Below are 11,783 nucleotides of genomic sequence, written 5' to 3' on the forward strand. Positions count from 1 at the left end.
CTCCAGACAACTATCGTACACAAGCGAATACCAATCAAAAGCCACGGACTCGTAAGCCGATCCCAGGCATGTAACATGCGAATACATGCAAGGACACAAATAAGACATCAGATCAGAATGCTCTCCATGCAGAACCCCATGGCTACTCCATCGATGGAAAGTCTATATACAAACGCCATGCCGCAACGGTGACTCGCCCCCACGGTTTTTGCCGTTGGGATTTACCGTCATGGCCACGAAATCAAATGCAAAGAGCCCAGGCTTAGTTCGAGGTCGAGGCCTTGCGGCCAGGGACCATTATCTCCACCAATCCATCATCTTCACCATCACTGCTGTCGTTTTGCTCATCATCATAATGGGAGCTCACGGCTCGTGATCGGAAGTTGTTGTATCGGGCGGGGCCCGAGAGGTTGGAGTAACCAAGAGATTCGTTTATGATAGCCTCGTCTTCATCGTCGGAGTCCATCATGCCAATGCCACTCGGCCCGACCATCTCACCCATTTCATCATCGTCGTCATCCTCGACTTCTAGAGGGACACGAACCTGTCGCCTCACGGATTCTGCGTGGCCATCACCTTCATCTTCAGATGAGTTGGTTGATAGCGAGTCTGGAGGGCTGAATCCTGATTCCGGGAAGGTAGGTGAGTGTTTGCCATCGGCAGAACCAAAGTCACTATTAGGGAACGCAGAGCTGCCTGCGTCGGCGGGGTCATCGATCCCTGCAATTACGAATGGGTTATCCGGCCAATCTGACTCTCGGTCCTCACTTCCTTCGGCCCCCCTGTAATCTCCGTCGCCTTCATTTTCTGATGGTTGTTGCTTTTGAGCGGCAAGACGTGCGGCTAACTGACGGCGTGCCCGGGAAGGACCCAAGCTCAATGGAGCAGGTGGCGGGGGTAAGATAGGAATAGGTTGACTGGCTGAACTTGTGAACACCTTAATAGAAAGTCAGTTAGTAAAGAGACAATACATCTGACAGCCCATTCCTTGTGAAGGGAAAGGGAAAAGTGCATAAGAAACCCAGTTCAGGACAAAGTGACACGAGAATCCCTCCCCCCTGGGCTGAGATTTGCAACACGTTGTCGGCAATGAACATCAGCTAACAGGCATGATATCAGTTTTAGTCAAGCCCACATTGCCCAAGCGCTAGCGATCTAGCACTTTACCTGGAATTCTGGCTCTTTGGCCCTTGCTATAGCTTGGGATACATGAGGGGTAAACCGGGAAGGGATGGGAAGATAATGGGGGATGCACGGAGTCGGTTGAGATCGTGCACCATCATGTCCATCGGAAGAGGTAACCCACATTGTCATTGTCATTTTGATCGGCATTGCCGGAGTCTCTCTCGTCCTGGTCCTCCATTTCTTCGTCCTCGTCGTCGCTTGAGCTGGCAAAGCCACTCAAAAGGGAGGTGCCACCTCCGCCGAATGCTCCACCGGAAACACCTCCTTGGCCGAGGTCGAAACTCTGGAAGGTTGAGCCACCGATTCCTCCATTCAATCCCACGTCCGCCAGAGCGGAGTTAGAGAAGCCTTGGCCAGAATTGGTGTTGTTAAGGCTAGTCTGGCGAGGCCCAACCGATATATCAGGACGAACACCGCCGAGAATAGCATTGTCGCGTTCGCGAGTCTCTGATAAAGTCTGTTCGACGTACTCAATCCAGTCGGGATTCAACACGCTCTCCATAACGGACCGTGAGAGCAACTCTGGCGGATGACGCTCGCTGAACTTGACGACCTCCTCCGCAACAAGAGTAAGGTGTCCCATATATCCGAGGCGGATTTGCTTAGTCCGCTGGGTCTCATCGCTGCGCTTCTGCCCTTCAACAATCGCGGTAGTGATTCGTCCGGTGTCAAATACATCGACTGCGAGTGCCCGATTGTAGCCACGCTCCATGGGCCCGTTAAAGACTTGTTGAATCACATCGTAAACAACATTGTGAAGGAAGTTATTCCATGGGAAGCGGAAGAAGAAGCCCTATCAATGGTTAGCGTGGGTGTTCATCGTTCTCTAAAAGAAATACAAACCAGAATCGTTGGGACCACTTTATTCTCCACGAACTGGATCTTCAGGTAATCGCCGACCACGGGTCGCCCGTCAGTATCGAGTTGGATGTATTGTTCGGCCGAATCCTCATCGCCTCCGTCGTTCGGAACGCTCGTTTCCTCGACCTGTTCAATAATACTAGATGGTTCTTCCGATTGATCGGCTGGGGCGGAGTCAGACTCGGATGCTTGTTCCTTGGAAAAGAGAGGAGCTGGAACGTCTTGCGAGAGGGAAGCCACAGGCTCTTGGTTGTCCTTTCCAGACTCTTGCTGCTCGTCTTGTGGTTCACTTTCAAGATTCATGGCGCTAATTTGATCAGAGAGACCAGTAGTAGGCGACGAGGGATCAATGGGTGTGGTGGAACTTTCAGATATATCTGTGGTTTCTTCGGAAGACACCGGCTCTGGCTCTGGGATTTCCACTGGAGAGGCTTCGCTGACCGTTTCCGTCGGCTGCGAGTTTGCAGTAGCCGTTGTGTCGGTATCAGCTTTTGCGCTCACTAAATCACCAGATGCGCCAACATCTTCAAACCCGTCATCTTCACCCACGTGTGGCACTTCTGTGACCTTGATATCTTCTGGGGATCCAGAATCGAGGGCTGAATCGTTCGCAAAATCGGCCGCGGTATCAATTCCAGAATGCTCATCTTGGTGCGTATCGAAGCCTCGCGTATCGAAGCCTCCTTCACGGATTAACCGCTCACGTTCCTCGTCTCTTTGCCGGACATACTCGTCGCTGCCTGGTTCATTCAGAAGACCCATATTACTGCAATGAAGCAGCTCTGCCATTAATTCACACGTCTTGAATCGGTCGAAACCAAGCGGCTCAATTTGCCCACCCCAAGCAGAGTTCAACTTTCCTCGCTCAACGGTCTTAAGCTTATTTCCTTCATGAATAGTGTGCTGGGAACTTTGAATGAGAGCCATGAACTGGGGAATATGTTTAGCGAAGAGACGCAGCAATGTTCCAAGGTAGATTGGGTCGTAAGTGGTGAGCATTGTATCGGGTCCGCCAAGGGACTCCGGATCATAGTCGGAATTGTTCTTGCGGATTACCTCGATGACAATACCTACGCCCACAGTCAGGGGATTGCCACCCTTGAGCATAGCATCGATGAGTTGCTGTACGCACTCGGTCGAGACAAGCTGACGTGTCAAACTGTTAGGACCAATACATGACTGGTCGTTCGGGCTTGCGTTTGCAGATATAGTGATGATCGCTTTCAGGAAGTCACCTGCGGAGGTTTGAACGGACGCCGGACGATCAGGGGACAAGAAAGAAAGAAGATTGGGGATCAAACCCTGGGATCTGAGCCAGTCAACAGTACCCTGGCCACCCTCTGCCTTCTCAAGACTGATGATTTTCAAGAGAAGATCCATGACCATCGGGTTATCAACATGCTGCAACAATGCTGGGACAATTCCATCAAGGGTCTTGAGAAACTCCAGCATCTCGTCGGTCTTTTTATCAAGCAAAGTCTCGTTTACTTTCGTGAAGTAGCTTGCTTGCAATGAATCGAGAGGAGGAGGTCGTCGCAGGAAGCCCCAGAATTCGGCCAAGTATGCAGGGTTGGCCATCATGGATTCGAGAATGGACCATGTCTCTGATGAGAGAATCTCACAAGCGATATAGGCATGGGTCAGACGCTTCTTTTCGACTTTGTCTAGGTCATCCGGGTCAAGAATATCCCTCAGATCCCCTTCCTTCTCCTCGTCCATATCCGTCTGCTCCGCAGAAGCGGCAGCATCCTTGCCCTTCTCTGAAGTGTCTTTCGCATCATCTTCGTCGTCATTCACCAAGCTCGGTGCCGTGACGTATTCCATAAGCCGTTTCAAGGCATGATCCTCGCGCAGGTATTCAATGAGTTTCGTATTAAGCTGTTTCAGTTCTTGAATAGTTTCGGGCTCGTCTAAGAGTTCCTCAAGGGTGAGATCGGGTTTGTCGAGCAGGGTATCGATGGTGGAAAGATTCGCATATCCCCCAAAGCGCCAAAACATGATGGAGTATATACCCGAGGGAAATAATTCATAAAATGGATTCGTTTCGTTCGTCTCCGAGATGTCGTAACGGAGCAGTCTATGGTACAAGGGTTGGTCGAAAGATCGGGTGCCCAGGAGAGGTTGCGCGACAGGCCGATACAGCGGCAAGCAAGCGTGGTGTCCACACACACACAGAACACAGACCAGGTCGCGCAGGTCGGGTGGGGTACGCTCTCGACCGTCACGGCCGATAAATGACTGGAGATGGAGAAATAATCGATTGAAAATTGAAGCGGTCTAGCGCTGTATGAATAAAGAATTTATTAGCCATGAGGTTCACCCGCTTGCATCACCAGCAGTCCCGATGATGTGTGTACCCGTGAAGCAGGCCGCCTTCACCGGGGATGCGACAGACGGAGTTGGAGGATCTGGTCAGGAGGATTTATAGAAGCTACTGGACCAGAAGTCAGAGCCCTTAATAGAGCGTACCTTCAATCCCGAGGGAATGACGAAGAAAGAGAGAAACCCGAACCTCCCTGTGGGTTTGGAGAGGGGAAGATGAAGAAATGGGGTGAGTGGAGTTGAGTCAAAATGAGCAGACTCTAGGCACACGCACGGAGAGAGAGAGACGGGAATGGCGACTCAACATCTGTCCGTCGAGAAAGCAGTTGAAGAGAGAAGAAAGAAAGGTTCCGCTTCGGGGGAAGCTGTGCTGATCGATTACCGATCCCTGATGGCCACGAGCCCTGTAGAAGCAGGGGCGGAAACACGTATGTAATCACCGCGGGGATCAAAACCACCAGATAAGAATGAACTGCACGATCTATGAGTATAGATGACTTTTTAGTTCTGGTGTTTATGAAGTTCTTTTCGCTTAATCTTACTTATCTACGCCTGTGCTTTTAATTTCCATCTCATCTCATCATGGGGCCCGTTGCATCAAAATTACAGTGGGTACTGGGTACAGCCCTTCCCCGCCAGATTTGGGTGTCAAGTCAGGTATCAAATACCTTCAGTGTCCTGTCCCACGTAGCCCAACTAAACTGCCACGAATACAAGGATCTAGATCCCGGATAGTCCTTCATGTACATCATCTGACGATTCTACTCCATACCTTGCGTATATTCCCATAGCAATAACCTCCCCACTAAGGTGAAACAAGCTAAATTTGGTATAACTTTGAATGTACTTTACGACCACGTGTATATTATGGCCTCAGGCATCAATGACGTCGCCCATAGATAGTTCCGGGAGCTGATCTCCTTGTCCAACGATCAGAATCATAGATCATGTCGTTTTCGAGGGACCGCTGCACAAGGCGTGTATATGGGCAAGCGGGAGAAGGTGGATTTGTAGCAACCCCACTAATAGTCGTATCAACGCAATTGAACGCGTAGTTCCAGTGATGATCTATATCAACATTCCTATAGACCGCGATTAATGTCCACGAATGCGCACAGCTATGCATGCTCCAGGATTCCAATTGGATATGCTCGCTCAATATTCACATCACTACCTGGAAAGGCACTTTATCTGCAACCAGTCCACAAAGCCAGTCGGATCCTTGATCCTTCGGTAGGTCCGGCATGAAAAAGCACACACCACTCTAGTTACCGAAGGGTGACAACAAGAGAAATCTCGCCGCCGTTGATTTCCAGACGAGCGTACGTATTTGAGCTCCGTTGTACAAAATATGAATTTAGCTTTTAACCGTGCGGCGCCCAAACCCGAAAGGGCAATCCGCCTCGATTTTGCCTATCTAGGTAATAATTATCCGGACAATCTTTACCCAAATGGGTCAATATCGAATGTACCAGATATGTTGTTAGTCTTTTCAAAATGCTAAGATGAAGTCAGTTTAAGGGTGTAGCGAACGATATTGCATCTTGGGGGTATTCTATGCATCAGATTAATAAAGAAACCCGAGTATATGTCGTAGTAGGTTGCATTGTAGTCTCATTTTGATTCCAAGCGTTTATGTTGCATAGGAGAGTAACTACTCCGTACAGTTCAGCGACATTTAAACCTATTAGAGAGAGACCTGTTGTCTGTAGTATTATCATATCTATCATTCTTTCTTTCTTTCTTCTAGTTCTTATGTTTCATCATGTTTGCCGAACTTTTGCTCTTTTCTTTTCTTGCCTCGCCGCTGGCTGCTGGGTTATCCTAGGATAACATTGAAAAGGAGCTCCTCAAGTATTTCCAACGGCTTGCACTACATTTCTGGTCGGCAGCAGACGGATACTGGTGCCACGCCGGCCATTCTGGACACTGACCTCACGTCTATTGCTTCATCTCTTTGCTTTAATATCTAGCTGGGCACTTATCGGGAAATGGCCCGGGGTGTAGCTATCAAAGACTTTGTCTAGAGTCAAAGACGAAGACAAATAAAACAATTCCACTGTCATATAATTTAGCTGCTATGTAAATGTAGAAACGATGTGCGTGTATGACGAACCAGACATGAAGTATGAAGCATCGGCCCACCGAGCGGAGTAACCCTAAATCTACAGTTGGTATCATCAACCAGGATAGCGAATCAGACGTATTCTCTGTATCTGTAGAAGTCTCCACAGCAATCATGGGATGTACAAAGTACGGCCTAGGCTACTCCCCACTCATTAGGCATCCACTCGGGCTGATCCCATGTCCACTCCTTGTGTCTCAGACTGAACTGCAAGCTTAGTTCCTAACTGTCATCTGTTCATCAGGGCAAAATCATGGCGCCCTTTTCAACTCCGAGCCACCCTCACTCAAGAATATCCTCCAGCTCCAGCTTTCACTGAGACAAATGCTCACAGGTTGAGTCTGAAAAGCTGATCCGTGGTCTCTAAATCTACTAATCATCTTGTACTCGCATACCAAAACAGAGGTCGTAAGAACGATTACCGAGGCGTCAGAGCAGGAGTGGCAAACTCAAGCTCCTGAACTGGATCTGAACGAGGTCTTGGTCGTCAAGGCCGCAGCAAAAATCATCACGTAGCGGAAAATGAAGCTAGATATATATGCCATGGGACAATGCCGGCACCGGAGCAAGAACTGTCAGGATCGGCCAACGCACAGCCCTTTATTATTTTTCTACTATCTACGGGGTAATCAAGAATGCATTCTCAGGGGCTTTGCAATGTCAGTAGTGGTCGGTCCTATGGACCATCGATTGTCCATTTAATGGCAATTCGAGCAAAGTTGTCTCTATATCCTTCTCAATGTTGCCATTGAGCACTGCAGGTCATTAGCGAACCCAACCGGAAAGATGGCCAAACTTGACAAGAAGGAGGATCTGAGCCGAGGCACCTCAAAATGATATCAGCTCAGACGATGTTTCAGGTACGAAGTACATGTGTGCTCAATTGCAGCCCTCGGAGATCAGTGAGCTTACATAATAAAGGGTCGTGCTCGGTTTACTCGGTGAGGACTAAAACGGAAAAGGAAAGCCAAGAAGTGCAAGGAAATCCATGTAGAGGCACGCTTCGACCTGCACTTTTCTGTTTCTTGGTCTACATGTCAGATGCTGTACCACATCTGCTGCAACATCTCCATGATTCATTGGGGCATCGAATAGTAAAGGCAGGCTATCTCTAGCTACTGATCCTAGCCATGTGAAATGGCCGACCAATGGAAGCAAGCAACAGCAGCAAAGTGTCCAGGACTCCCAAGGTGGAAATTATACTTACCATTCTGCCAAGCTACTTGACAGCGACCCCTTGTTTCGAGGCTCGATTTATATGTAAGATTTGACTTAACTATATGGCAGATGCTTTCAATGATGTCAAAGTTTGTGAAATTGGGGTTATGTCTGCACGCAGGTTTTGAATAGTCATCGAACTACTAGGCATCCGCTCTCTCAAAGCGCATCACATATCCATAAACCTTCTCTCCATTGGTTGGAGAAGAATACATAAGCCTCCTCTCGTGATAGACTCGTTTCCATCCTTTTGGGATTCCGAACTCTTCAATGGCCTTGACATGATTGGCATTAAACGTCAATTCACCATGCTTCTCTTTGATTGCCTGGATATATTCGTCGCTGACGTCGTCTACCGAGATCGAAACCGATTTGCGTGCAAGCATAAACATCCGTGCGAGCACAGCATTGAGGTAGACAGGACCAAGGAAATGAAGCGCACCAAAGCATACAATATGGTCATATTCACCAGCACCCTAATATTAAAGTGAGCTTTGTCTTCATTCATCTTTCCCAAAACAAGTATTCCAAAGGCACATACCATGATCTGCTCCTCCATTGGCCCAACTCGAAGTTCCTTGTAATGTTCCACGTTTTCCAACATGCCGGGTGATAGGTCAATGCCGGTCACCTCGGCTTGGATCCCTCGAGCATGGAGAAACTGCCCAAATCCACCAGTCCCACACGCAACATCAAGAACTGTACCCGAATAGTCCCAATTGGTAGTAAGGTACTTTTGCATCTCAGAGAGCTCCGAATTGCTCCACACGGAATGGTACGAGGGGGCAAATTTGTTGTAAACCTCGGCGACATGAGCATTTTGAACACGGTGCCACCCAAGCTGCATCTGCTTGGTCGCAAGTAACAAGTCAAAAACCACCAGGAAATTTCTCTCCCACAACAAGGTCATCATCAAGTGTGTTTCCCTTTGGGTAAAAGACCACGGGGATACAATTAACTTCAATAACGTAGACAAGCCCGGTTCTTTCCTCCAGGCGCATATCAACACGGGCCCATCCACCACCACCGCTGACACCGATTGCTTTGAACGCGTCCGCAGCCGCATTCTGGAGGTTCTTGATGCGAGGCTGCTCTTCCACAAATGCATATTTTATGGTGCCTTTATCAACAGCTTCGAATTTGTTATGCCACGTCAAGAAGGCTTCGTTGTCGGGAGTGTCTTTCGGAAAGACATATTGCAGCGGTGTCAATGCCACCACCTCCTTTCCCATTTCCACAACTATGGCAGAACATTCCCGGCCGATGATATAATCCTGGACGATGATACCAAAGGGTGTTTCTTTCTCCTGCAAAAGGGCCACGCGATTTATTACTTCTTTCTCCGTGCAGCAGATTGATTCCGCATCCAGGCTCAACGAACCATATCCGTCAGAGTACTTGACAATTTTGGGGTATTTCCCAGGGGTGTTTTCGGGGACACGGAGACCTGTTTTCTCGGCGGCCCTCTGGAGATCGACTTTATTCTTTGCTAGAAATGTCGATGGGTTGGTGAGGATGGGAACACCTTTGGTTTCGAGGTATCTAGTGGCTTCAACTCCTGCCACATCGTCGGTTTCGATGCCCCACTGAAAAAGAGATCTGTAAGTATAGTCCAGGAATACAGCGCATCTAAAAGTCGGGATTCACCATGTAATTCATGAACATATCAAAATGTTCTTTACAAATCTCGTCAATCTCTGCCTCAGCATTGCTCTTGGTGACGTAACGAGTGAAAAACTCATGGCGGTCTTTTGGAATATACCGATTAGGGTCGGGAAAGTCATCATACTGTTTTGAAGTCAGAGATGCTGGGAGAAGGCCTCAATAGGGTAGACATACCTTCTCAAAGGGGGAGTCAACTCCTTCGTATGACGAATTAATCAAACAAATCTTCATTTTCCTTGTGATTTGATCAATTGTAAAAGGAAAGCGCGAAGAGCTGTACCGAGTCCATATTCGAGAGATTCGGTCTCATATTTATGTAGCGGACTGAACTAGCTACCACACAGACTCACTACACTAACCGAAAACCCATTGTTCAGTTGATCTGGCTAGCCGGGAAATAACTCGACTGGCGACTAATCAGAATCTTTGATCAGATAATGTTGCGTTGTTGCGTGCGGGTTCGGGACGCCATGAGATGAGGATCTACTACAAAGTGGCGTGAAGATCGCCCCCCACTGTTCGTGGCCAGCTGAAACTTCGTACTCCGTAGACCGCTTGTCCTTTTGCTTTTTTAGACAGTTTCCAAAAGAGTACAGTACTCATCTGGTTTGAGCTTCCGATTAGCCGCTGATGGGTCGAGCTAACGCATTTCACAAGCGAGTGGCCATCCCAAAACACCATAATAAATACGATATATTATAACTATCGGCAAATGGGGAGATAGGGTAAACATATGGTTGTTGAGATATAAACGTAGAATATATCGCATTTACTATAGTATTTGGGGGTGGCCACTCGCTTGTGAAATACTTTAGTGTGCAACTAGTTATCAGAATTAACGCGGCTCCCACTTTGGCCTTTGTTACTAGTTGTATACTACCTTTCTTTGGCGATCTACCAGTTTAGCGCGATTGGAGTGGGGCGCTGGGAAAGAAAGCGTGAGTGTCTTAATCTGTTTTCGAATTCTAATTCTATTGTACCGCTGTCTTGCTAACTCGGAATTTCTTAAGCAGTCTCAATAACTTGGTCCGAAATGGCCTCCTCTTGGGCAGATTTATGAGCCGACCCGAGCCGGTAATTAGACAGGGCCGAGGCTAAATCAGAGATCAGCGTCAGATCCCTATATCGAGATCTTCGTGTCCACCCAACAGATCAACAAACTGTCCTTTTGAAGCCAATAGCGACACAAACACGCAACAGTGTGGGATGTTGGGCAGCTTACGTGGAGTTATCTCGGTTGAGGAATGCTACTACGTGAAGCTATAGCTGCCCAATGCTACAGCCTACGATCTCGGCCATTTGAAATTGCTCATTCAATTGAAGGACATGCGATTTTCCGAGTCTCCCCCCTCTTCGTATGGCCCTTACAGAACAATTGACGTAGTCTTGGCTCCTATATTCAGGGGAAAAGGGTGGGCTCGATCAGCGGATGGTAGAGCACATTGAGCCTTCCCCGGGCGAATCGCAACGCTTCTTATAGTCTAGACGTATATTTTCCAATTGCATAAGCCGGGACATCGGCATACGACCTTGCTTCAGACTAGATTGAATAGCGCTTTTTTCATCGGACCAAGTAGCCTTCAGTTTCCTAGGCGCTGTTCATAGATTATCCTCCACATAAGGAGATTATAATGGTACTAGGGGACTAAAGGGCTCCTGCAAGATTTGAGTTGACGTATATTTGTATTTCGTGCATGTCTCCGTCAGGTTTATTTATTATCTTTTTTCTTTTTTCAATCCGCTTCTGTCTAACCACGAACTAGTACCTCATTGCACCAAAAAAACAAAGCGATCAGAACCGGCCGCAGCCCGGCCCCTATCGTCACGGAACGTGAGCTTCTTACATCCTATGCATGCATAGCGTACAGTCCATGCTGCATGATCTCCTAGATCTACCACTGATATATTGACTTCATCCATCACGCCTTCAAACCTTTAAGGGCTGTGAATAAGAGAAATGGGGAATATACTGTTGATTACGCTAATTAATTTGGAATTCAATTCCTGCCTAGCGCAGAAACCTCGGCACGCATGGCCCTGGCTAAAAGTAACTTGGATGTAGACAAGTGAGAAGACCATTGTTTTCGGAGCAAGTAACTAGACATATGTACCTCTTTTGAAATGGCATCACTTAAGGCAGAAATGCTAGGGAAAACGGGCGATGCTTAGAATTCCTAGGATTAAAATGAAATAGCTATAGACCCTTAAAACTTTAGTAATAGATGGTTTGTCTTCGGTTTACGACCTACTTAGAAATGGCGTGAAAGACGTGACGTTATACGCTCAGAAAAGCTTTCGACTTATACGCTCATTAGCGAGAGAAGTAATTCATCGTCGTTACCTTCTAAATACCAATTACTCTAGTTGCCTTGATATAGGGTGGGCCTTAACCTTTAAGGAAATCCAT

General features: G+C 47.8%; 3 protein-coding genes across 3 annotated transcripts; 1 reads left to right on the forward strand and 2 right to left on the reverse strand.

Moving 5' to 3' along the window:
* Nucleotides 1–262: 262 nt before the first annotated feature.
* On the reverse strand, nt 263–4,044 carry N7518_009014 (SAPS family protein; the record flags this gene model as incomplete). The annotated part of the gene is made up of 3 exons (XM_057189941.1): nt 263–937; nt 1,307–1,978; nt 2,029–4,044. The coding sequence occupies 3 exons, from the start codon at nt 4,042–4,044 to the stop codon at nt 263–265; spliced, it is 3,363 nt and encodes a 1,120-aa protein (XP_057037597.1).
* Nucleotides 4,045–4,079: 35 nt separating this feature from the next.
* N7518_009015 (uncharacterized protein) lies at nt 4,080–4,474 on the forward strand (the record flags this gene model as incomplete). The annotated part of the gene is made up of 2 exons (XM_057189942.1): nt 4,080–4,252; nt 4,354–4,474. The coding sequence occupies 2 exons, from the start codon at nt 4,080–4,082 to the stop codon at nt 4,472–4,474; spliced, it is 294 nt and encodes a 97-aa protein (XP_057037598.1).
* Nucleotides 4,475–7,854: 3,380 nt separating this feature from the next.
* N7518_009016 (uncharacterized protein) lies at nt 7,855–9,607 on the reverse strand (the record flags this gene model as incomplete). The annotated part of the gene is made up of 5 exons (XM_057189943.1): nt 7,855–8,187; nt 8,253–8,558; nt 8,611–9,297; nt 9,359–9,499; nt 9,551–9,607. The coding sequence occupies 5 exons, from the start codon at nt 9,605–9,607 to the stop codon at nt 7,855–7,857; spliced, it is 1,524 nt and encodes a 507-aa protein (XP_057037599.1).
* Nucleotides 9,608–11,783: the final 2,176 nt, after the last annotated feature.

Source organism: Penicillium psychrosexuale (genome assembly GCF_028828465.1).
Source record: "Penicillium psychrosexuale strain IBT 29551 chromosome Unknown utg000005l, whole genome shotgun sequence".
Lineage (NCBI taxonomy): Eukaryota > Fungi > Ascomycota > Eurotiomycetes > Eurotiales > Aspergillaceae > Penicillium > Penicillium psychrosexuale.